Consider the following 26,071-nt stretch of genomic DNA (forward strand, 5'->3'; position numbering starts at 1 on the left):
TTTCTGTGTTGGGGAATAGTTTATGACAGCTTGGTAACACTATAATTTGTGCTATTTTATCACCTGGACTGATAACTGTAATGCCACGAGGGGAAGACACTAATATTTTGACTATACCTGTATAATCAGCATCAATTACTCCGGGGTGTACTATTAATCCAGCAAGGGCTGTGGAGCTACGCCCTAATAACAGGCCTTCAGTGTTCACAGGCCCTTAAAATCCGATTCCACCACCTGGGTTCCCATCTCGGGGGTTAGTACAAGTCTGGTGGTGGCGCGGATGTCCAATCCGGCACTTCCTTTTGTAGCCCGCTTTGGCTCGTTGGCAGGTAATGCGTGTGGGCTACCTGTTGAAGCACCCCATACATTTGAGGGCCCTGGGGTGATGGGCCCCATTTCCCGTTTTTTGAATTCCTTGGGGGTAGTGGATATCTTTTACTGAGCGACATTCATTCGCCCAGTGTGTACCCTTGCCACACCTAGGACATATGCCAGGTTGCTTTACTGTTGGGGGACCCTTGCTGTCAGGACATTCTCGCTTAAAGTGCCCCTGAGCTCCACATTTGTAGCATTCCCCAGAATTTCCTTTAGCGCCCTTACGTTGGAATAGCTGAATGCCCTGAAGGCCTTGAGTAATGGCTGAAGCAAGTACTTGTCCTTGAATAACACTGTCATTAATATCCCTGCATACCTTAATGTATGTGCTTAAATCTTTAGCCTTCCATGGCCCAAGGGCCTCTTTACACTATTTATTGGCTTGCTCATAGGCCAGTTGTTTAATTAGAGGCATGGCTGTGTCAACATCCCCAAATACTCTCCCAGCTGTTTGCATCAATCTTGCAACAAAATCAGCATATGCTTCATTTGGTCCTTGTATCACCTTAGATAGTTGACCCTGCAAGTCCCCACTGGCCTGGAGGGTTTTCCATGCTTTGGTAGCGGCAGCCGCAATCTGCAAGTATACAGCAGGGTTGTATTGCAGTTGGTCATGTTTACCAGTGTATGGCCCCATGCCCATAAGCATATCCAGATTCCATTGTGGATTGCCTGCCACGGCATTACGCCGTGCAACATCCTGGGAATGCTCTTGCCATGCTGTCTTCCAGACCAAATATTGCCCTCCAGAGAGGGCTACCCTTGCTAAATTCCCCCAATCTTCGGGGATTAAATTCATGCCTGCTATGGACTCCACTAGAGAAATAGTAAATGCTGCCTGAGGGCCATACTGCATGACCGCTTCCTTTAATTGTTTAACTAATTTAAAGTCCAAGGGCTGGTGATACCGTTGATGATTTTGATCCTCTAGAACTGGGAAAATCGAGCTGCTATTGGCCCCCCTCCATGTAGCCTTCCAATCCTCATTAGCAGAGGGATGACATTCACATGTTATCTCCCCAGCCAGGGGATTGTAAGGAGGCGGAGCATTAGGGGTCACTGCTGAACAGGGAGGGTCTGGTTTTAATTTGAACTTCCACTCTAGCTTCTCCCCCGACATTTCTTCTTCCCCTTCGCTAGAACTACTCCTTTATGAAGCAAGAGATGAGTGTTCTTCTTTCACTTCCTCAAGTGCCTCAGCGCCCTCCTGAATGGCTGAGTCACATTTCGGCTTATATCCTCCCAGGCACCCTCTGACTAGAGTCCATATAACTAAAGTTCCCGGTGGCAATGGATTATTTTTATCCCTCTTCTTAAAATCCTCGCCTAACTGGTCCCATTGGGGTATATTTAGCAAGCCCTCGTCCAGAAACCAAGGCGCCATTGTCTCAACTGTATTCAAGAATGTCCTAGCAGTTTTCGTTTTTAATGGCGTGCCATTGGCCTTTAGAAGGTCCTTTAGGGAACCCTCTAACCTCGACTTTGACAGTTCAGATCCCATAATTAGAATACCAACCTAATGGCTGTTCCGTGTATACTCGCTGCTAAATCCTGGCTCTAAGGCCACCCCGCTTCTTATTGCGGTCTTGTACAAGATTCCCACCACTTTGATCGTGGTCCCTTCCCCGCTTACCTGCGGACTTCTCCCTTGCAAGGTTTTTCTATTTTTCTTAATATTTCTTAATATTTCCTGGGTCTCAGCACCATCGGCCCGCAAGGATGACAATGAGCCTGGTATGGTGTTAATGCTTCATTTCCGTTTATTTAATCAACTTTCTTAGCTTATATACAGCAGGGTGACCAATAAGGGGCCAAGCAATGGGGAGAGCCAATGAGAGTCCTGTTACTATGCTGATTAAATTTGATACAGCCAATAACTATGTCTTCCTTTAGGCAGGCTTCACCAGAAAGTTCATTGTATACTTGCAGCGTATTTTGCTAGCAGTGAGCCAAGCGCCTTCTTGTAATGGCGGGGACTTTCCTGGCCGGAGGCAGTCCCCGACACATCTGTATCTTTTGGGTAAATACCCAAGAGTGCAATGGCAGGGTCATAGGGAAGTTCTATTTTTAATTTCTTGAGGAATCTTCACACTGTTCTCCAAAGAGGCTGCACCAACTTGCATTCCCACCAACAGTGGAAGAGGGTTCCCCTTTCTCCATATCCTCTCCAGCACATGTTGTTTCCTGTCTTGCTAATTTTGGCCATTCTAACTGTAAGGTGTAAGGTGATATCTCAATGTAATTTTAATTTGAATCTTCCTGATGGCTAGTGATGATGAACATTTTTTTCATGTGTCTGATAGCCATTTGTATGTCTTTATTGGAGAAGTGTCTGTCCATATCTTCTGCCCATTTTTTGATATGATTGTCTGTTTTGTGTGTGTTGAGTTTGAGGAGTTCATTATAGATCCTGGATATCAACCTTTTGTCTGTACTGTCATTTGAAAATATCTTCTCCCATTCTGTGGGTTGCCTCTTTGTTTTCTTGACTGTTTCCTTTGCTGTGCAGAAGCTTTTGATTTTGATGAAGTCCCAAAAGTTCATCTTCGCTTTTGTTTCCTTTGGCTTTGGAGACATATCTTGAAAGAAGTTGCTGTGGCTGATGTCGAAGAGATTGTTGCCTATGTTCTCCTCTAGGATTCTGATGGATTCCTGTCTCACATTGACGTCTTTTATCCATTTTGAGTTTATCTTTGTGTACCATGTAAGAGAATGGTCGAGTTTCATTCTTCTACATATAGCTGCCCAGTTTTCCCAGCACCATTTATTGAAGAGACTGTCTTTTTTCCACTGTACATTTTTTCCTGTTTTGTTGAAGATTATTTGACCATAGAGTTGAGAGTTCATATCTGGGCTCTCTACTCTGTTCCACTGGTGTATGTGTCTGTTTTCATGCCAGTACCATGCTGTCTTGGTGATCATAGCTTTGTAGTAAAGCTTGAAATCAGGTAATGTGATGCCCCCAGTTTTCTTTTTGTTTTTCAACATTTCCTTAGCGATTTGGGGTCTCTTCTGATTCCATACAAATTTTAGGATTTATATATTTTGGGTACTAACTCTATTAGATATGGCATTTGCAAATATCGTCTCCCATTCCATAGTTGCCTTTAGTGTTGTTGATTGTTTCCTTTGCTTTGCAGAAGCTTTTTAAGTTTTTCCTGGGGTAGACAGGAGATGAATTCAGGTTTGAATGCAGACAGTGAGACTGTTCACAGGCTTCCGAGACAGTATTCTCTCCTGCCTATCCAAGTCTCACCTCTCTTTCCTGTTACTCCAGGCAAAGACCTCCACTCCCTGTGCTCTTCCTGTTTGGCTGTTCCTGCTAGAAGACACCAGAGAGCAGTTAGTGTCACCTGCTGCATCAACTGTAGAAAAGATGGCTGAGATGAAGGTAGAGATTATAAAGAGTCAGCTCATGACAATTCAGGGTAGCTCTCTTTCTTGCCTCAGCTCTCAAATTTTGCTTCATATTCCATATTCTCCTCGATTCCTATAATTTAGGCCCTCTTGATCTCTAAGGGAGATATGGGGTCAATATGTTAGATTCCATTCTTAGGAGATAAAAAACTGTCGCAAGATTATCATAGCAATTTTGGAAAAGACCTCTGGACTTCTGCTTAAACTATGAAGTGCAGGGAAACAGAACAAACAAGTCAGTTCTTGCACCTCAGAGACCCACCACTTACCTTTGAATCTTATCTGCTCTACTTTCATCCATATGACACTGGGCGAGTTCTTAATGTGTTTGAGCAGTCCTTACAATTGTATTGAGCAAGAATTAAGATGAGCACTGAACATGTGACTAAATATGGTAGATGCATATAGTAAGGATACGGTAAATTTTAGGTATTGTTGTGGTTATTATTGTCATTACCAAGGCTAAGCACCATCTATCCAACTAAAATATCTTGTGATCAGAAGGTTCAGTTTTCCCTAGATCCTGAAAGAACTTTTTTTTTGTCCTTATGCAGGTAGATACTAAGTGTTTGGAGGGAAGCAACTGAATCACAGTCATTTCTGATTTCCCAGAGCTTAGACTTTGCTTGGCACAGTGTAGGCTCCAAGAGCACCAGTGATATCTATTAAATATTGAATGGACCCTTCTTAAGTGCTCAGAAACGGGACAGAGACAGCATGGGTTCCATGCATTGGGTGCTTTGCTTCCTTCCAATGATGTTTCACAGATCTAGATGAAATATAAAACAGTGCTTCTCTGTGTCTATGCCACAGATTTTCTAAGAGACCTGTCAATTTCCACTTAATAGACTCTTCATTTGAAAATTACTGGAGATTTCCATAAAGATGAAAAAGAGAAAGTGAGGCAAAGCTTACTGCACTTAACTGAGACACATTTTACCATTTCCACCCTCTCTTTTTCTTCTTTCTTTCTTTCTCTTTCTCTTTCTTTCTTTTCTTTCTTTCTTTTTTAATGAGGGAGAGCCAGTGGTGGCCAGACTTGATTTCTCACACCTGAGATCATAACCTGAGCCAAAATCTAGAGTCGGACACTTAACCAATGGAGTCACCCAGGCACCCCAATTTCCATGCATTCTTGAATGAATTTCCTGGGACATGATAGGCTTCTACCTCTCTTATATATAATAAAAGTTGTTAAACATTTCTCAGGATTGGGTTTCACCAATAAACCCATCATTCCAGTAACAATGCAAACTCTGATTTACAAACCATGACTGAGTATTTATTGGATGCAAACTTCTTTCAGAGGCCACACATATCTTGTTATGGTTGATGTTCTCCCCATTTCTAGATGGAGAATCATAGCACAGAGAGGTTGGGATGTTGACATATACTCCATGTTCCATCTGATTCCCATCCCAGGGCTCTGTGCACTCCACCAGTGTTGAATGGTTGCTTTCTTTTCAAACACGCTTTAGTTCCAGATGAGCAAACAGAAACAGCACCAACAATTTCTTGTCTTGGGATTCTGTGAGTTCATCTGTGAATTAGGGAATTGGGATAAGTGGTTGACTGGGGTCTTTGCTACATGAATATTATAGATCATAAGATTTTCAATGAATAGTAATGCATTTTGCAGCCTATTTTGGAAATCTGTGGTATAAAAATATTATTCCTTATCCAAGATAGGCACTTTCCTGTGTATTTATCATGGAAAGATTATTGGAACACAGACTTTGGGGATCTTTCTGATTCTATACCTTGATAATAAAAGCATGATATTGATTTTGTCTTTACCTTCTATTAGGAAAACAAATGTAAATAATTAATAGTAAAATTGTACATATATTGATTTTTTTTTACAATGTATCATCTTTTATGCCTATATGTTATAGAGATTCTCATTTGTATAATATGGAGGTGGGCCCAAGAATTTATTAGGAGTATTCTAATAAGGGACACCTGGGTGGCTCAGTCAGTTAAGTGTCCAACTCTTGATTTTGGCTGAGGTGACCATCTCAGAGTCCTGAGATGGAGCCCCTCATTGGGCTCTGTGCTCAGTGTGAAGCCAAGTTAAGGTTCTCTCTCTCTCTTTAACTTCTCCTGCTTGTACTCTCTTTCTCTATTCGTCTCTCAGAATAAATAAATAATTTTTCCAAAAAAGGAATATTGTAATAAGATATTAAGAGATAATAAAGTTTGTCTTTCAGGTGCCACTTTTCTATGTCTTTGGTTGTTGTCTTTCTATGCCACTTTTGAAGTGCTTGAAATAGATGGATATACTTCACAGACACTTAAAACACGTTGTGATGAGAACTCGGGAAACAATATGTGTATTATTGTAGAATTAAATAAGTTTTTAAGAAAACTGTTTATGGATGCATAAATCAATACTAATATTATGGAAACATTGAAATGAAAATACATCTACCGCATTCATGATAGTGTTTGTCTTTGGGTAGCTGAAATGCAGGGGGATGGGATCATGCAGGGAATGTAAGAAAACTCAGTTTTTGCTGGCAACAAAGTATGAAGCCAAGTATAACTAAGTATTTCTATGTTTGTACATTTGTATGTTTCTTTAATATTCTTTGGCTCGATGTCTTCATAGTGGGTATAAATAGAAACAGGTAAATAGCTCCGACACCAGTAAGGAAAGAGTTCTAAGAAGAGTTTACAATTGATAAATGTTGCTGAAGGTAATAGGATGTACTCTGGGAAGCTCAAATTGCTTGAATCAAAATAGGTGGTGGGGTCAACAGTCCAATTGGCTGGCAAGGAGCACAAAAGAGATTGTGGGTTAACAAATATGTTCTGTCTTAATAGCAGTATGGGTTATATGTGTGTATATATTTGTCAAATTTCATCAAATTGTACACTTAAGATATGTGCATTTATTGTATGCAAAGTGCACTTTAATAAAAATCTTTTTAAACTTAAAAAAAATAGGTGCATTTAGCTGGGTGTCTCTGCACTTGTTTTTTCAATACTCTCTTCTCTTTTGAGAGTTGTCCGACCTGTGTGGAACCACAGAATCTAACAGCTGTCTCAGAGTTCCTTCTCCTGGGCCTCTCAGATGATCCAGAACTGGAGCCCATTCTCTTTGGGCTGTTCCTGTCCATGTACCTGGTCACCTTGCTTGGGAACCTGCTCATCATCCTGGCCGTCAGCTCTGATTCCCACCTCCACACGCCCATGTACTTCTTCCTCTCCAATCTATCCTTGACTGATATTGGTTTCAGCACCACGACAATCCCCAAGATGCTGGTGAACATTCAAACACACAGCAAGACTATCACCTATGCAGGCTGCCTAACTCAGGTGTCCTTTTTTTTCCTGTTTGGGTGTTTGGACAATCTGCTCCTGGCTGTGATGGCCTATGACCGGTTTGTGGCCATTTGTCACCCCCTGAACTATTCAGTCATTATGAGCCCATGCCTCTGTAGCTTCTTGGTCCTGATGTCACTTTTCATCAGCCTTTTGGAATCTCAGATTCATTTTTTTATGGTGTCCCAACTCACCTTCTGCACAAATGTGGAAATTCATCATTTCTTTTGTGATGCACCTCAACTCTTCCACCTTACCTGCTCTGATACCTCCATCAACACCATAATAATTTATTTTATTGGTGCCATCTTTGGTGGTATTCCCCTCTCAGGGATCTTTTGTTCTTATACACGAATTGTTTCCTCCATTCTGAGAATCCCATCCACAGGTGGGAAGAACAAAGCCTTCTCCACTTGTGGCTCTCACCTGTCGGTTGTTTGCTTATTTTATGGAACAGGCCTTGGTGTGTACCTCAGTTCAGCTGTCTCACATTCTCCCAGGAAGGGTGCAGTGACCTCAGTAATGTATGCTTTGGTTGTTCCCATGCTGAATCCCTTCATCTACAGCTTGCGGAATGGGGACGTCAAGAGGGCTTTGCAGAGGCTCCTCAACAGAACAGTCTAGTCTTCGACTCCTTTTTTCTGTCTGTTAATTATAAATGATTGCAAAACCAAACATGGAATTGGCAAGCTTCCTTTTTGGTCTTATAGTTTTGGTAGCTCATTGTTCCCATTCCTCCTGATTTGTCATATCTGAGTATTGCTCATCTTGGCACATCTTTGATGGAATTGAGAGAATATTCTGGGACCCTATGTATGGCAAAATCACTGCACTATTGAATCTTACTAAACCTGTGGAATCTTCTGTATTTGTAACCAAAGTACAAATAAAGTCTGGAGACCAGTTAATAGTGAAAAAAAAATCTTGTTACTTGCAAATATATGGGTGGAACTAGAGGGTGTTATGTTAAGTGAAATAAGTCAGAGAAAGACAATTATCACACAATCTCACTTATATGTGGAATTTAAAAAACAAAACAGAGGATCATAGAAGAGTTCCATCAAACCAGATTAAGTCAGAAAGGAGACAAACCATAAGAGACTCCTAATGATAAGAAACAAACTGAGGGTTGGGGTGCCTGGGTTGCTCGGTGGATTAAAACCTCTGCCTTTGGGGGTGCCTGGGTGGCTCAGTGGGTTAAGCCGCTGCCTTCGGCTCAGGTCATGATCTCGGGGTCCTGGGATCAAGTCCCGCATCGGGCTCTCTGCTCAGCAGGGAGCCTGCTTCCCTCTCTCTCTCTCTCTGCTTGCCTCTCCGTCTACTTGTGATTTCTCTCTGTCAAATAAATAAATAAAATCTTTAAAACAAAACAAAACAAAACAAAACAAAACACCTCTGCCTTTGGCTCAGGTCATAATCCCAGGGTCCTGGGATTGAGCCCCACATTGGGTGCTGTGCTTAGCAGGGAGCCTGCTTCCTCCTCTCTCTCTGTCTGCTTCTCTCTCTACTTGTGATCTCTGTCTGTCAAATAAATAAAATATTAAAAAAAATGAAACAAGCTGAGGGTTGCTAGAGGGGAGGGTTTGAGGTATGGGGTAACTGGGTGATGGACATTCAGGAGGGCACACGATTAATGAGCTTTGAGAATTATGTAAGACTGATAACTCACTGACCTCTATTCCAAAATGAATTAAACATTATATGTTAATAAATTGAATTTAAATAAACAATGAAATATATTCTCACCCATTTTCACTGTCACATCTATTTCCCATAAAACTTTGGCTTTGATCAAATCTGTTGATGCAGGTTGTATGAGAGAATGTATGTCACTGGTTCTCAATCTTGGCTTCATTTTTGAAACATCTGATACACTTTAAAAATCCTCATGCCTGAGTTCCACCACCACCAATTAAAATTTAATTGGACTGGAGAGTAAAAATAACTTGATCAATTTTTTAAAGCACCCCAGGTCAGTCTAATGTGCAGCCATGGTGGAGGACCCTTGAATTTCATCAGACCTTCCATCCAAAAATAACTTGCATGTATTTGTTCTTCATGGTCACACCCTGACCATCTCAAAGTGATCAGAGATCTGAAAGGAGGAGATATGAAAGAGTTTTCTATAACAATAGCCAATGCGGTTTTCCCCCTCATATTCTTGGTAATATTTTTTTACCTGTCTTTACCTGCTACACTCTACAACTTGTTCATTGGGCTGGATAATTAAGCTATTTCTTTCTGCCCCAAACTTACCCTTCTATACTTTAAGTTGTGATGCTGTGGTAGGGGCTGGGAATATTTAAACCACTTCTCTGATTTTCCAACTGGCTTGTCTTAAATTCTTCTAATAATTGTAATAAAGATCACGTGTGCTAATGCCCAATCTTTTCCCCACGAATCTTTGGCTGTGGTGTTGTCACTCTAACTTGCAGTTATGGCTCTGTTACCGTATTTTTCTTTTGTGCCTTTCACAAAGACATTTCATCATATCTATGCTAAAATTACCTTCTCTAAAATAACAAGTAGTTTCTCTTTTCTTGATTGAACTCTGACTGACAATCATAATATAGGGAATAAATCTACATTGTAAGTGAGATACGATGGGGAGATTGCAGAGTGAGCTCAGGATAAAAAGGTGATTGTAATGATATCTCTTGGTCAAGGGTGCCCAGTTGAGGTTTAAAGTAGTGGTGATATTTCCAGTGGCTGTGTGGTTCTAATTGTGCCTGTAGATTAAGTCACCTCTGTCATTTTGGAAAATTTTACTCTTACCTTCATATTCATTACTCAAGGATAGTGAAGGACCATGTCCTCAGCAAAGGAGAGATCTTTCCTTTCACTAGTAACACCCCTCATTAGGATTCTACTTTGTCACCATGCTGTCTTCTCTTCTCTCAGATTCAATCATCTTTGGGTCCTTTTGTCTCCTGCTACACATCCAGGAACCCATGTACATACCAGTATTTCCTTTATAGATACTACATATAGTTTCTGAGGTAGCAATCTGGGCTTTTGGAAATGCTGTCTAATAACTGGTTTAATTTGCTCTGTCTTTACACTAAGTCAAATAGGCTGCCAACTTCACTGACAATGAACTTAGTATTGGATGGGCTCTTCCTGAAGTCAAGTGACTTCAGTTTAATATGATTTTCCTCCTGTTCAAGAATTCTAAAACATTTCAACACTCACACCTCCTTCTCCAATCCTCTATACTACTGTCATTTGGTCATTTGGGCTCTCTAAAAATTTCCTCTGCCATTGATGCACACATGCATAAGCACAATTTCTTACACACCCAATTTAATGGGGTAAATACTGAAGTTTTTCTTCACATCAGTTAATGAGAAATCAAACTCTGAGTTTGTCTTCCAGCCAAGCCTTGAGATCATCCACATTTTGAATGTATAGATCTCTGAGAACCCTGAAGTATTTAAGCAAGTGATCAAGTCACCAGGTAAATATGTAAAAATAAACAATTGTCTAATATAATAACATACATCACTAAACAAAATAATTAACCCTGAGCTATCTCTCAAAACTGCAAAAAACATACATCTCCAATGAACAGATTCCAAACCCCAAACCAGGAGTATAGAAAGAAAAACAGAAAGTTCTCCTTAGAGTCATATATTTTAACTGAGAAAACAGAAACAGAAATTCAATAAGATTCCTTGGATAGAAGACCTAATTCTTTCTAAAATACATGATTAAGCCAGTGGCTATACAGATATAAAAGTCATATGTTGCTTTCTGTAGTTGAAACAAAATGCGTCTGAATTTTATGATGAGATAAGTGACTTGGAAGTCAGAAAAGTGGAATAAAAGTCAGCTTCTTCCTGAGAAGAGGAGGGGGTCTAGATACAACCCCCCACCCAGTACATTCACTTTTCTCCATCAATTAATAATAGCAAGTCCTTAGAGATTGGGAGAACATGGACCAATCTGGCTAATTATGTGCCAAGTGCTTTGAGCCCTCAACTGTAAACAATCAGCCTGTGTTTTCCAGCCTTTTAGTTGTCATTCCTAGGTCAGTGGGCTCCATACATGAGTCTCCTCCTCCCAGAGCTGTCTGCTTGAGGACACCCATACCAGCATCTGTCTTCCTGCCAGTGCTGGAAAAAAAGCCTCAGTCCTCACGAAGCTCCAGGCAGGGGAGAGGCAGCCAGTTCTGCAAGCTTCCATCCTCCTCTAGTACAGACCATCCTCCTCACAGTACAGACCAGTGAGTAGGAAGTACAGTGGGGGTGACTGAATGCAGGAGGGACAGGAAGAGCATTGTTCCCTCCTCATCAGACCACTGGGACAGTTGGGATAGCCAGACAGGAGGGGAACAAAATGCAAAGGTCCAACGCAAAGCCCTATAAAGACCTAGTGTTGTTGGTTCTGGCAGGGACCCTAGCACTCTTATTTAGATTTCTATTTTTGTCTCATGCTAGTTCTATTTCTCCTGGGCATCTTCCCATCAGAACAGGAAATAGGTCCTTTTTAACTGTTCCCTGAGTCCTCCACATGATCATGAAGGTGATGATGATGGTGAAGAAGGAAATTATATCAATAAACACAATGTTGCAAGCCTTTAGTTTGGGACTCCAAGTGCCAGACACTGAGATGAATTTTCTAATTGTTTGTAAACTTTTATCTGCATTACCACCCTGGATAGACAGCAACATGTATTATGACCATTTCAGAGTTAAGGATAGGAGCACAATATTTTTTTTTACCTTCCTGATTTTATTTTTTTAATTTTAAATGTTTTTCAGTTTTAAACAATATTTTTATTATATTTTTAATTTTTAAAAATTTTTTTATTTACTTTCTATTTATTTTCAGCATAACAGTATTCGTTATTTTTGCACCACACCCAGTGCTCCATGCAATCCGTGCCTTCTCTAATACCCACCACCTGGTTCCCCCAACCTCCCACCACCCCACCACTTCAAACCCCTCAGATTGTTTGTCAGAGTCCATAGTCTCTCATGGTTCACCTCCCATTCCAATTTCCCCCAACTCCCTTCTCCTAACTCCCCATGTCCTCCATGCTATTTGTTATGCTCCATAAATAAGTGAAACCATATGATAATTGACTCTCTCTGCTTGACTTACTTCACTCAGCATAATCTCTTCTAGTCCCATCCATGTTGGGAAAATCATTCATCCTTTCTGATGGAGGCATAATACTCCATAGTGTATATGGACCACATCTTCCTTATCCATTTGTCCATGGAAGGGCATCTTGGTTCTTTCCACAGTTTGGCGACCGTGGCCATTGCTGTAAGCATTGGGGTACAGAAGCTTTTAAAATGTTGCCAGATCCTTGATGGGGCATGAATTTAGTTTTGAATTCAGACAGCGAGACTGTTCACAGGCTACCCAGACAGTATTCTCTCCTGCCTATCCAAGTCTCACCTCTCTTTCCTGTTACTCCAGGCAAAGACCTCCACTCCCTGTGCTCTTCCTGTTTGGCTGTTCCTGCTAGAAGACACCAGAGAGCAGTTAGTGTCACCTGCTGCATCAACTGTAGAAAAGATGGCTGAGATGAAGGTAGAGATTATAAAGAGTCAGCTCATGACAATTCAGGGTAGCTCTCTTTCTTGCCTCAGCTCTCAAATTTTGCTTCATATTCCATATTCTCCCCGATTCCTATAATTTAGGCCCTCTTGATCTCTAAGGGAGATATGGGGTCAATATGTTAGATTCCATTCTTAGGAGATAAAAAACTGTCGCAAGATTATCATAGCAATTTTGGAAAAGACCTCTGGACTTCTGCTTAAACTATGAAGTGCAGGGAAACAGAACAAACAAGTCAGTTCTTGCACCTCAGAGACCCACCACTTACCTTTGAATCTTATCTGCTCTACTTTCATCCATATGACACTGGGCGAGTTCTTAATGTGTTTGAGCAGTTCTTACAACTGTATTGAGCAAGAATTAAGATGAGCACTGAACATGTGACTAAATATGGTAGATGCATATAGTAAGGATACGGTAAATTTTAGGTATTGTTGTGGTTATTATTGTCATTACCAAGGCTAAGCACCATCTATCCAACTAAAATATCCTGTGATCAGAAGGTTCAGTTTTCCCTAGATCCTGAAAGAACTTTTTTTTTTTTTTGTCCTTATGCAGGTAGATACTAAGTGTTTGGAGGGAAGCAACTGAATCACAGTCATTTCTGATTTCCCAGAGCTTAGACTTTGCTTGGCACAGTATAGGCTCCAAGAGCACCAGTGATATCTGTTAAATATTGAATGGACCCTTCTTTGGTGCTCAGAAACGGGACAGAGACAGCATGGGTTCCATCCTTCCAATGTTGTTTCACAGATCTAGATGAAATATAAAATATAAATTATGAAATATAAAACAGTGGTTCTCTGTGTCTATGCCACAGATTTTCTAAGAGACCTGTCAATTTCCACTTAATATACTCTTCATTTGAAAATTACTGGAGATTTCCATAAAGATGAAAAAGAGAAAGGGAGGCAAATCTTACTGTACTTAACTGAGACACATTTTACCATTTTGACCCTCTCTTTTTCCTTCTTTCTTTCTTTCTTCTTTCTTTCTTTCTTTTTTTTTTTTTAGAGAGGGAGAGCCAGTGGGGGCCAGACTTGATTTCTCACACCTGAGATCATAACCTGAGCCAAAATCAAGAGTTGGACACTTAACCAATGGAGTCACACAGCCACCCATGCATTTCCATGCATTCTTGAATGAATTTCCTGGGACATGATAGGCTTCTACCAGATATATAATAAAGTAAAAGTCATTAAACCTTTCTTAGAATTGGGTTCCACCAATAAACTCACTGTTCCAGTAATAATGCAAATTATGATTTACAAACCATGAATGAGTATTTATTGGGTGCAAACTTCTTTTAGAGGCCACATGTATCTTGATATGGTTGATGTTCTCCCCATTTCTAGATGGAGGATAACAGCACAGAGAGGTTGGGATGTTGACATATACTCCATGTTCCGTCTGATTCCCATCCCAGGGCTCTGTGCACTCCACCAGTGTCGAATGGTTGCTTTCTTTTCAAACACGCTTTAGTTCCAGATGAGCAAACAGAAACAGCACCAACAATTTCTTGTCTTCGGATTCTGTGAGTTCATCTGTGAATTAGGGAATTGGGATAAGTGGTTGACTGTGGCCCTTACTACATGAATATTATAGATCATAAGATTTTCTATGAATAGTAATGCATTTTGCAGCCTATTTTTGAAATCTGTAATATAAAATATTATTCCTTATCCAAGATAGGTATTTTACTGTGGGTTTTTCATGGAAAGACCATTGGAACACAGACTTTGGGGATCTTTCTGATTCTATACCTTGATAATAAAAGCATGAAGTTGATTTTTCCTATACTTTCCATTCGGAAAACAAAAGGATAATTAATAGTAAAATTGTACATATTGATTTTTCACAATGTTCTTATCTTTTATGCATATATTTTAGAAATTCTCATTTGTGTAATACGGAGGTGGGAACAAGATTTTTATTAGTAATTTATTGTAATAAGGGACACCTGGGTGGCTCAGTCAGTTGAGTGTCCAACTCTTGATTTTGGCTGAGGTCATGATCTCAGACTCCTGAGATGGAGCCCCTCATTGGTCTCTGTGCTCAGTGTGAAGACAGCCAAAGGTTCTCCTTTCCCCTCTACCTCCTTCTGCTTGTAGTCTTTTTCTCTGTGTGTCTCAGAATAAATAAATATTTTTTTAAAAAAGTGAATGTTGTAGTAATAAATTAAGAGATAATAAAGTTCATTTTTCAGGTAATACTATGCCACTTCTGAAGTGCTTAAAATAGATGTATATACTTCACAGACACTTAAAGCATTGTTGCAGTAAGTGAGAACTCAGGAAACAATATGTGTATTATTAGGGTATTAAGTAAGTTTTTAAGAAAACTGTTTATGAATACACAAATCAATACTAATATTATGTAAACACTGAAAAAAATATATCTACCACATTCATGACAGTGTTTGTCTTTGGGCAACTGAAATTCTGGGAAATGGGATCATGCATGGAAAGCAAGAAAACTCAGTTTTTACTGGCAACAAATATGAGTTCTGAAGCCAAGTATAACTAGGTATTTCTATGTTTGTATATTTCTCTAACATTCTTGGCCCAGTGTCTTCATAGTGGATATATATAGAAACAGGTAAATAGCTCAGACAGCAGTAAGGAATTAGTTCTAAGAAGAGTTTACAAATGAGAAGTGTTGCTGAAGGTACTAGGATGTACGACGGGAAGTGCGAATTCTTGAACCAAAATAGTCACATTTAGCTGGGTGTCTCTACACTTGTTCTGTTTACTCAATACTTGTTCTCTTTTGAGAGGTGTCCCACCTGACTGGGACCACAGAATCTAACAGCTATCTCTGAGTTCCTTCTCCTGGGCCTCTCAGATGATCCAGAACTGGAGCCCATTCTCTTTGGGCTGTTCCTGTCCATGTACCTGGTCACCTTGCTTGGGAACCTGCTCATCATCCTGGCCGTCAGCTCTGACTCCCACCTCCACATGCCCATGTACTTCTTCCTCTCCAACCTGTCCTTGGCTGATACTGCCTTCAGCAGCACAACAATCCCCAAGATGCTGGTGAACATTCAAACACACAGAAAGACTATCACCTATGCAGGCTGCCTAACTCAGGTGCCCTTTTTTTTCCTGTTTGGGTGTTTGGACAATCTGCTCCTAGCTGTGATGGCCTATGACCGATTTGTGGCCATCTGTCACCCCCTGAACTATTCAGTCATCATGAACTCATGCCTCTGTGGCTTGTTGGTCCTGATGTCACTTTTCATCAGCCTTTTGGAATCTCAGATTCATTTTTTGATGGTGTCCCAACTTACCTTCTGCACAGATGTGGAAATTCATCATTTCTTTTGTGATGCACCTCAATTCTTCCACCTTGCCTGCTCTGATATCTCCATCCACAGCCATCTTTGGTGGTGTTCCCCTCTCAGGGATCTTTTGTTCTTATATATGAATTGTTTCCTCCATTCTGAGAATCCCATCCACAGGTGCGAAGTACAAAGCCTTTTCTACCTGTAGCTCCCACCTGTTGGTTGTTTGCTTGTTTTATGGAACGGGCGTTGGAATGTACCTCAGTTCATCCATCTCCTCCTCCCTCAGGAAGGGTGCAGTGGCCTCGGTGATGTACACTGTGGTCACCCCTATGCTGAACCCCTTCATCTACAGCTTGAGGAACAAGGACATCAAGAGGGCACTGTGGGGTATGATCAGCAGAACAGACTAGTATCAGCATTTGCTTTATTCTTTCTGGGTTCATAGAACTGAAAAATGCAGAAAATCAACAACAACAAGAAATTCTGAATCTGCAGCCACATGGCATATATACCTATATGGATCTCTGATTTTGTTTATACAGCTGTTCCTGTTAGCATAGCTCTAATGGAATTGGGGGATTATTTTGGACTTCCCATTTAAATCATAGTCCCTACACGATTATTTATATCTGTACCCCTCTCACTTTCTTTATGCATTACCCAAAACTCTTGGTCACGAGCAGTCTTGTTTCTATCATTGAAAGATAATCATAACTTTCTCTCTCTCTCGTTTTTTTTTCTTTTTAAAAAATTTTTTTACTTATTCATTCAAGAGAAACAGCCCAAGCAGTGGGACAGGCAGAGGGTGAAGCAGGCTCCCTCTTGAGGTGGGAGCCAATCGTGGGGCTTGATCCCAGGACCTGGAAATCATGACTTGAGCCAAAGGCAGAGTAAACAGCTGAGACACCCAGGTGCCCCATCTTGTTATTTTCCTCTGATTCTACACCCCCCACCCACCAACATTTGTTAGGAGGATCTAAATTCTACCTTAAGAAAGCCACTGATTTCTGTACATTGACTTTGTATCCTGCCATGTTGCTGAATTGCTCTATGAGTTCTAGTAGTTTGGGGGTGGAGTTTTTTGGGTTTTCCATATAAAGAATCATGTCATCTGTGAAGAGATAGAGTTTGACTTCTTCATTGCCAATTTGGATACCTTTTATTTCTCTTTGTTGTCTGATTGCTGTTTCTAGGACTTCTAATACTATGTTGAACAAGAGTGGTGAAAGTGGGCATTCTTGTCATGTTCCTGATCTCAAAAGGCTGCAAGCTTTTTCCCATTGAGGATTATATTTACTGTGGGTCTTTCATAGATTGATTTGATGAAGTTCAGGAATGTTCCCTACCTTAAGGTCCAAAACATCTAATACATTTTTGTGCCTTAATAATCTTGATCAGATTTTTTAAAAGTAGGCTTCACACCCAGCACAGAGGCGAACATGGGAATTGTCCCATGACCCTGAGATCAAGACCCAAGCTGAGATATTTGTGGAGCATAACAAATAGCATGGAGGACATGGGGATATAGAGAGGAGAAGGGAGTTGGGGGAAATTGGAAGGGGAGGTGAACCATGAGAGACTACGGACTCTGAAAAACAAATAGCATGGAGGACATGGGGAGTTAGAGAGGAGAAGGGAGTTGGGGGAAATTGGAAGGGGAGGTGAACCATGAGAGACTACGGACTCTGAAAAACAATCTGACTACGGGCGGGGGGTAGGAGGTCGGGGTACCAGGTGGTGGGTATTATAGAGGGCACAGATTGCATGGAGCACTGGGTGTGGTGCAAAAATAATGAATACTGTTATGCTAAAAATAAAAAATAAATTAAAAAAAGTATCAGATGCTCAACTGACTAGGCCTCCCAGAGCCCCATCTTGATCAGATTTCTTGGTGAATAGGATAACTATTGAATTTCCTTCTGAAGCTGAAATGAGACACTATTAATATTGAGTTTGAATAAATAGTTATCAAGTTTCCTGGAACTTCCCTAGGAAAACTGGGGTGTACAATTCCCAAGGAATAGATGGGAGAGAAACTACAGAACAGAGGTGATCCCAATTTTCCTGATGATTGTTTTTCCTACTCCATCTAATTTCTCCCCAGTTATATTATATCACTAGACACAAAGGGACAAATACTGTGTACTTCCATTTATATAAGAGGCATATAGTAGTCAAATTCACAGAGACAGAGAGTAGAATGGTGGGAGCCAGGAGCCGGTGTAGGGAAAAGGGGCATTAGTGTTTAATGGGACAGTTTCAGTTTGGGAAGGTAGAAAAGTTCTAGAGATAGATGGTAGTGATGGTTGTGAATGTCCTTACTACTACTGATCTATACACTTAAAAATGGTTAAGATGATAAATTTTATGTCATTTTTCCACAATTAAAAACAACAACAGGGGTACCTGGGTGGCTCATTGGGTTAAAGCGTCTGCCTTCAGCTGGGGTCATGATCCCAGGGTCCTGGGATCTAGCCCCACATCAGGCTCTCTGCTCAGATGGGAGCCTGCTTCCCTTACTCTATCTGCCTGTCTCTCTGTCTACTTGTAATCTCTGTGTGTCCAATAAATAAATAAAATATTAAACAACAACAACAACAACAACAAAGATCTCCTGTCAGTAATAAGGGACATGTTGCTTCAAATGTTGGGTGTTTCTCGACCCTTGGCAATCAACCACTATAGAGTTCTGCCTCAGCAAAGTCATGCGTCCTTCCTAGGGCAACCCACATCTGATAACTGTTTGATTTGGGGGTGTAAAATTTATACCCTTTGCCCCAATTCCAGCCAACTCTAAGACATAATCTTAACTCCAGAGCTACCTGATGGTTTTTGGAGGTCTTTGATGGACTCCAGTTTGGCTTGAGTTTTTCCAATGTTCTTCCTTGTTGCAAAGAATTTGCCAACCACAAGATTGCCCTCCCCTTTCACACCAGCCACAAGTTCAGGGGTCTCTAGGTCCACTGTCACATCAGACCAGTTGAATACAAATTTGGGAACTGTTTCATGTTCAATAATTTGCTAGAATGATTCAAATTGAGAGGATTGCCTCAGATTTGATGACAAACTCGAATAACTCATAGAACTCAAGAATCAGTATACTATGATTGCAGTTTTATTACAGCAAAAAGATACAAATTAGATTCAGCCAAAGGAAGATACACATAATACAAGGTCTAGAACATCCCATATGTGAAGCCTTTTGTTGTCTTCCTTCCTTGGAGTTCAGACCCATTACCTTTTCCTGGGACAATATCGGTGACAATACTCAAAGACTGTTACAAGCCAGGTAGTTCATATGAGTTCCAGTGTCCAAAATTTTTACTGAGGCTTTGCTATGTAGATATGATTAGTTGAAATATGGCCTATATGGTTGAGCTCAATTTCCAGCCTCCCTCCTAAGGCAGGGCTGATATCTCTTTCCACAAAGCTCCAGCATTTTCTTCACATGCCTGGTCCCTTTGGCATGGCCATCCCTCATCCAGAGTCATTTCATTAGCATTAACTATGAGTTGTGTTCTATGAGGCCCTCCATGAATAGTCAATCACTCCAGATCACTGGGAAATTTCAAGTGTTTAAAAGTTACCCCTGGGAGCTGGGACAATCTCTCTTTAGAGGAGGCCAAATTCCTTAATACACATCTGCCCTTGCCCAGTTGTTGATTCCAGGAGCACTGCATGGTATACATCATGTGTGCTAATCATTGTCTAATTGTCTGCTTCACAAGGAACTCCGTGTGGGACACCTTGTTACTAATAACATTTTTTTGAGAAAATTTAAAAAGAGTTCCAAGGTAGTTGAAGTGGCCCATAAGATTCTTTGAAATACAAGCCCAACACTAAGCTCAGGAATAGGAAAATTCAAGGAAAGGAGAAGAGGAATGGGAGCATTCATTCATGCAGTCTTCCTGGGGGCAGTAGGGAAGCAGGCACCCACTGAAAAGCTGAAGGACTCTGGAAACCCAAACTCAGAGTTGTTTGGAAATGCACTCAATAAGCATATGGAGAAAAGTTCAGCCTTGCTAATAACCAAATAAATAATTTATCCATCAGTGTATATAATCTGTTTGGACTTATAATGTGATCAGAGAAACTGAGATCCTGGATTTATGCTTTATGAGAGCAAAGATTTTTGTCTTTTTTTCCCACTTCACTCCTGTGTTCTAGACACCTACTGCAGCCTTTACTGTAAGGAACTAGCAATGGTTATTGATAAAATGCACTATTTCATAACCCTCATGCAACTATTCTGATTTGGTACTTAAAGTGGCTCTGGATTGGAAATCCAAGCTGAGGTGTAGTGATAGGAAAGTAAAAGGAGGGGATGTGGAGAGTGGGAGTGAGGATAACAGAGCAGCCAACATAAGAGGTTAAGGTACATCAGAAAATAGACTCACAAAGCATTTCTGAGCAAAGTCACTTATGAAGGATGGGTGAGAAGTAAAACTTAATGTCACCAAGAGGCAGAATTTCTTCAGCCAATGGCTGCTATTCCTGTTAGTTCAAAAACCCAGAATAAGCATTCATATCATTGAACGTAGATTGTTCTCCCCAAAACTGTTTGTAGAGCCCTCCTGATGTCCCTGTTCGATAGGCTGTAGATGAAGGGGTTCAGCATTGGGGTGACCACAGTGTACATCACCAAGACAATCATGCCCCTCCAGGAAGATGCATCAAAACTGAGATACACACCAAGGCCTGTCCCATAGAATAAAGAAACCACAGACAGGTGAGATGCACAGGTAGAAAATGCCTTGTACTTCCCATTAGTTGGTGGGATTCTCAGGATTGAGGAGGTGATTTGGGTATAGGAGAAAAGGATCCCAGAGAAGGGAACGATGCCAAGAAGGCTAGTTATGATATATAGCAGGGTACGATTGATCAATGTGTCTGGGCAGGCAAGCGTGAGGGCCTTAGCAAGTTCACAGTAAAAGAGTGGAATTACTCAGTTGGTGCAGAAGGAAAGCCGTAGTATCAACAGACTCTCGGTCAGGGAGAATGACAAGCTGATGAACCAGGACATGAGAACCAGGAGGCCACAGAGCTGTGGGTTCATGATGACTGGGTAGTGCAAGGGGTGGCAGATGGCCACAAATCGGGCATAGGCCATCCCAGTGAGGAGAAAAGTGTCCATACCTCCAAAAACTATAAAGAAATACATCTGAGTGATGCAGCCTGCATAGGTGATGGATTTGCTCCGTGTTTGGATGTTCATCAGCATCTTAGGGACTGTGGTGGAGATAAAACTTATGTCAGCAAAGGACAAGTTGGAGAGGAAGAAGTACATTGGGGTGTGGAGGTGGGAGTCACAGCTGATGGCCAGGATGATGAGCAGGTTCTCAAGTACGGTGACCAGGTCCATGGACAAGAACAGACCAAAGAGAAGGGGATGAGGCACTGAGTCTTTGGAAAAGTAAAAATTCTGAAGCACTTGTTTGATTTCTTGCTTCCAAGTTGCCAACTCATCAGCTAGATGATATAAGCAGGGAGTGGCCATGAAATAGGCAGTAGAGAGACTCCAGAATCTACTATTTTTGTTTCTTGGAGTGAAGTGCTGTGCATAATAGCCTTAACATTACAACGTTTAGGAATCCTACATTCTGTTATTCATTACATGCAACAGTTAATAATGTTGATCAGCCCCTGCCCATTGATCTCTGGGACACTCATTTATCCTATTTATCTAGAATCATCAAATTTAAAAGTTAAGGACACCGTTAGATCTTAGCGATAAAGTGGTCCAAAATCACTCTAAAACAAATGTGGAACATGAGGTCCGGTGAACCTCAGTAACTTAATCTGGATTGTTCAACTTGTCTGGAACCCAAAAAAGGGTCAGATAAATATGTTTCAGAGGTGAGAAAATTTGAGAGTCTCTCAAATATCTGGATAGACTATTTCAAGATGAACAGAATGTAGGTTTACTCTTCAAGAAAAATGAAAGGAAGAAGAAGAAAATGTTCTTGCCAAATAATAAACCACATGAACAAATTCTTAACACTTAGTGTACCAGGAGCCATCAACATCCTACAGGGCCAGGGCCAGATGCTTCCTGGACATTATTATTGCTTGACAAAAATATCTTTCATCTATGAATTAAGTATTGGTAAAAATTTCTAATGAAAACATAGGTGTGATGGTTTCAACCATTTCAGTACCATAAGTACCATAAGTACCACAAGTACCATAAGATCAGTACCATCATAACCTCAGTACCATAAGATAAAATACTACTAAGGTCACAAACAGAATTTTGAGTCATATCCTCAGTGGTGCTCATCACTCGGTGGGTAGCTTCATCAGTGAAGTGTCTGCTTTTGGCTCAGTTCGTGATCCCAGGAGTCTGGGATTAAGTCCAGCATCAGGCTCCTTGCTCAGCGGGGAACCTACTTTTCCTCTCCCTCTGCCTACAACTCCCCCTGCTTGTGCTCTCGCTCTCTCTGTCAAATAAATAAACAAATAAAGTCTTAAAAAAGTTTTCCACAAGAAAAAGGTTTTTTTTTTTTTTGTAACTATATAGTGGCAGATGTTAACTGGAATTATTTTGGTAATTCATCAAATATTATATGTGCTATATTTTATAAATATATATATGTATAATTTTATTTAATTATTTGACAGAGAGATTGAGAGAGAGAAAGATTGAGCACAGGCAGGGGGAGATCCAGAGGGAGAGGAAGAACCAGGCCCCCACTAAGCAGGGAGCCTGATGTGGGGCTCAATCCCAGGACCCTTGGGATCATGTCCTGAGCTGAAGGCAGACACTTAACCAACTGAGCCACTAGGCACCGCTATATGTGCAGTATATTGAATCATTATGTTGTATTCTGAAATTAATATAATGTTGCATGCCAATTTGATCTCAAATAGAGAAAACTCACAAAAACCCCAAAGCAGATAGTGTCTCTGGAATGATAAAAATGATCACATCAGAGGCAAATTGTTTAACTATGAATGAACATCTTTGTTCGAACCCTTGGTGGGGTGAGCAGTTTGCAATCATCTCTGCTGAGTTCTGGTGAGAGGATCATGATTCAACTTAAAAGTATGAGAGTTTGTAAAATATTCCCTTAACTTCTATTAAATGTGGCTTACTTTCTTGCCTTCTGATCTGTTCTGTTGAGCAGTGTATCAGAGAATGCACAGGAAATGCCCACAACTCTGGTTATTTCCTGGAGTGTGTTGTGTGCATTAACATCATCAACTGGATTAGAATTGAGGAAAACAATTTCATTTCCTATAGGGGCTGGATTGTGATTCAAATGGGTGATGGAAATGAGGAATAGCGTGCATCTTAAGAAAGAGTTTCCCACACATCAGAAACATTTTATGTTAAGTTAGGTCGAGAGGTTAGAAATTAAAAGTGGAGGATAAAACCATTTGTCATTTATACTTTTCCCTTTTTTAAAATTTTTTTAAAAAATTTTTAATTTTTTAATTTTTTCAATTTATTTATTTTCAGAAAAACAGTATTCATTATTTTTTTCACCACACCCAGTTCTCCATGCAATCCATGCCCTCTATAACACCCACCACCTGGTACCCCAACCTCCCACACCCCCGCCACTTCAAACCCCTCAGATTGTTTTTCAGAGTCCATAGTCTCTCATGATTCACCTCCCCTTCCAATTTACCCCAACTCCCTTCTCCCTTCTCCTCTCTAACACCCCTTGTCCTCCATGATATTTGTTATGCTCCACGAATAAGTGAAACCATATGATAATTGATTCTGTCTGCTTGACTTATTTCACTCAGCATAATCTCTTCCAGTCCCGTCCATGTTGCTACAAAAGTTGGGTATTCGTCCTTTCTGATGGAGGCATAATACTCCATAGTGTATATGGATCACATCTTCTTTATACATTCATCCGTTCAAGGGCATCTTGGTTCTTTTCATAGTTTGGAGACCTTGGCCATGCTGCTATAAACATTGGGGTACAGATGGCCCTTCTTTTCACTACATCTGTATCTTTGGGGTAAATACCCAGGAGTGCAATGGCAGGGTCATAGGGAAGTTCTATTTTTAATTTTTTTGAGGAATCTCCACACTGTTCTCCAAAGGGGCTGCACCAACTTGCATTCCCACCAACAGTGGAAGAGGGTTCCCCTTTCTCCACATCCTCTCCAATAATGTTGTTTCCTGTTTTGTTAATTTTGGCCATTCTAACTGGTGCAAGGTGGTATCTCAATGTGGTTTTAATTTGAATCTCCTTGAGGGCTAGTGATGATGAACATTTTTTCATGTGTCTGCTAGCCATTTGTATGTCTTGATTGGAGAAGTTTCTGTTCATATCTTCTTCCCATTGTTGATATGTTTGCCTGTTTCGTGTATGTTGAGTTTGAGGAGTTCATTATAGATCCTGGATATCAACCTTTTGTCTGTACTGTCATTTGCAAATATCTTCTCCCATTCGGTGGGTTGCCTCTTTGTTTTTTTGACTGTTTCCTTTGCTGTGCAGAAGCTTTTGATTTTGACGAAGTCCCAAAAGTTTATTTTCGCTTTTGTTTCCTTTGCCTTTGGAGACATATCTTGAAAGAAGTTGCTGTGGCTGATATCGAAGAGATTACTGCCTATTTTCTCCTCTAGCATTCTGATGGATTCCTGTCTCACGTTGAGGTCTTTTATCCATTTTGAGTTTATCTTTGTGTATGGTGTAAGAGATTGGTCGAGTTTCATTCTTCTACATATAGCTGTCCAGTTTTCCCAGCACCATTTATTGAATAGACTTTTTTCCACTGTATATTTTTTCCTGTTTTGTCGAAGATTAATTGACCATAGAGTTGAGGGTCCATATCTGGGCTCTCTACTCTGTTCCACTGGTCTTTGTGTCTGTTTTTATGCCAGTACCATGCTGTCTTGGTGATCACAGCTTTGTAATAAAGCTTGAACTCAGGTAAGGTGATGCCCCCACTTTTATTTTTGTTTTTCAACATTTCCTTAGTGATTCGGGGTCTCTTCTGATTCCATACAAATTTTAGGATTATTTGCTCCAGCTCTTTGAAGAATACCAATGGAATTTTGATCGGAATGGCATTAAAGTATATATTGCTCTAGGCAGTATAGACATTTAACAATATTTATTCTTCCAATCCACGAGCATGGAATGGTCTTCCATCTTTTTGTGTCTTCTTCAATTTCTTTCATGAATGTTCTGTAGTTCCTCGAGTACAGATCCTTTACCTCTTTGGTTATGTTAATTCCCAGGTATCTTATGGTTCTTGGTGCTATAGTAAATGGAATCGATTCTCTAATTTCCCTTTCTGTATTTTCATTATTAGTGTATATGAAAGCCACTGATTTCTGCACATTGACTTTGTATCCTACCACGTTGCTGAATTGCTGTATGAGTTCTAGTAGTTTGGGGGTGGAGTCTTTTGGGTTTTCCATATAAAGAATCATGTCATCTGCAAACAGAGAGAGTTTGACTTCTTCATTGCCAATTAGGATACCTTTTATTTCTCTTTGTTGTCTTATTGCTGTTGCTAGTACTTCTAATACTATGTTGAACAAGAGTGGTGAAAGTGGACATCCTTTTCTTGTTCCTGATCTCAATGGGAAGGCTGTAAGCTTTTTCCCATTGAGGATGATATTTGCTGTGTCTTTCATAGATGGATTTGATGAGGTTCAGGAATGTTCCCTCTATCCCTATACTTTGAAGCGTTTTTATCAGGAACGGTAATGCTTTCTTCATAGAAAGAGTCTGGAAGTTTACCTTCTGCTTCAATTTTTTGAAACAGCTTCAGAAGAATAGGTGTTATTTCTTCTTTGAAGGTTTGGTAGAATTCCCAAGGGAATCCGTCAGGTCCTGGGCTCTTGTTTTTTGGGAGGTTTTTGATCACTGCTTCAGTCTCGTTATTAGATATCGGTCTATTCAGGTTGTTGATTTCTTCCTGGTTCAATTTTGGTAGTTTATATTTTTCCAGGAATGCATCCATTTCATTTAGGTTGCTAAGCTTATTGGCATATAACTGTTGATAATAACTTCTGATGATTATTTCTACTTCCTTGGTGTTAGTTGTGATCTCTCCCTTTTCATTCATAATTTTATGAATTTGGGCTTTTTCTCTTTTTTTTTTTTGGATTAGTGTGGCCAA

The 26,071-nt window shown here is 40.4% G+C and overlaps 2 protein-coding genes and 1 pseudogene across 2 annotated transcripts; 2 read left to right on the forward strand and 1 right to left on the reverse strand.

Annotated features, from left to right (window-relative positions):
• Positions 1-2,094: 2,094 nt before the first annotated feature.
• On the forward strand, positions 2,095-7,743 carry LOC101691748 (olfactory receptor 18-like). Its single transcript, XM_045077739.1, has 3 exons — positions 2,095-2,109; positions 3,653-3,766; positions 6,742-7,743. The coding sequence occupies exons 1-3, from the start codon at positions 2,095-2,097 to the stop codon at positions 7,741-7,743; spliced, it is 1,131 nt and encodes a 376-aa protein (XP_044933674.1).
• A 7,739-nt stretch (positions 7,744-15,482) lies between these two features.
• Positions 15,483-16,386, forward strand: LOC101691478 (olfactory receptor 18-like; the record flags this gene model as incomplete). Its single annotated transcript, XM_045077741.1, is given in 2 exon segments — positions 15,483-16,060; positions 16,062-16,386. Coding segments are annotated over 2 exon segments (903 nt in total), but the record flags the coding sequence as incomplete, so codon positions are not given.
• Positions 16,387-20,504: 4,118 nt separating this feature from the next.
• On the reverse strand, positions 20,505-22,256 carry LOC101691199 (annotated as a pseudogene).
• Between the last annotated feature and the right edge of the window lie 3,815 nt (positions 22,257-26,071).

This window comes from Mustela putorius, unplaced genomic scaffold (genome assembly GCF_011764305.1).
Source record: "Mustela putorius furo isolate JIRA1106 unplaced genomic scaffold, ASM1176430v1.1 tig00000095_pilon_pilon_pilon, whole genome shotgun sequence".
Classification (NCBI taxonomy): domain Eukaryota; kingdom Metazoa; phylum Chordata; class Mammalia; order Carnivora; family Mustelidae; genus Mustela; species Mustela putorius.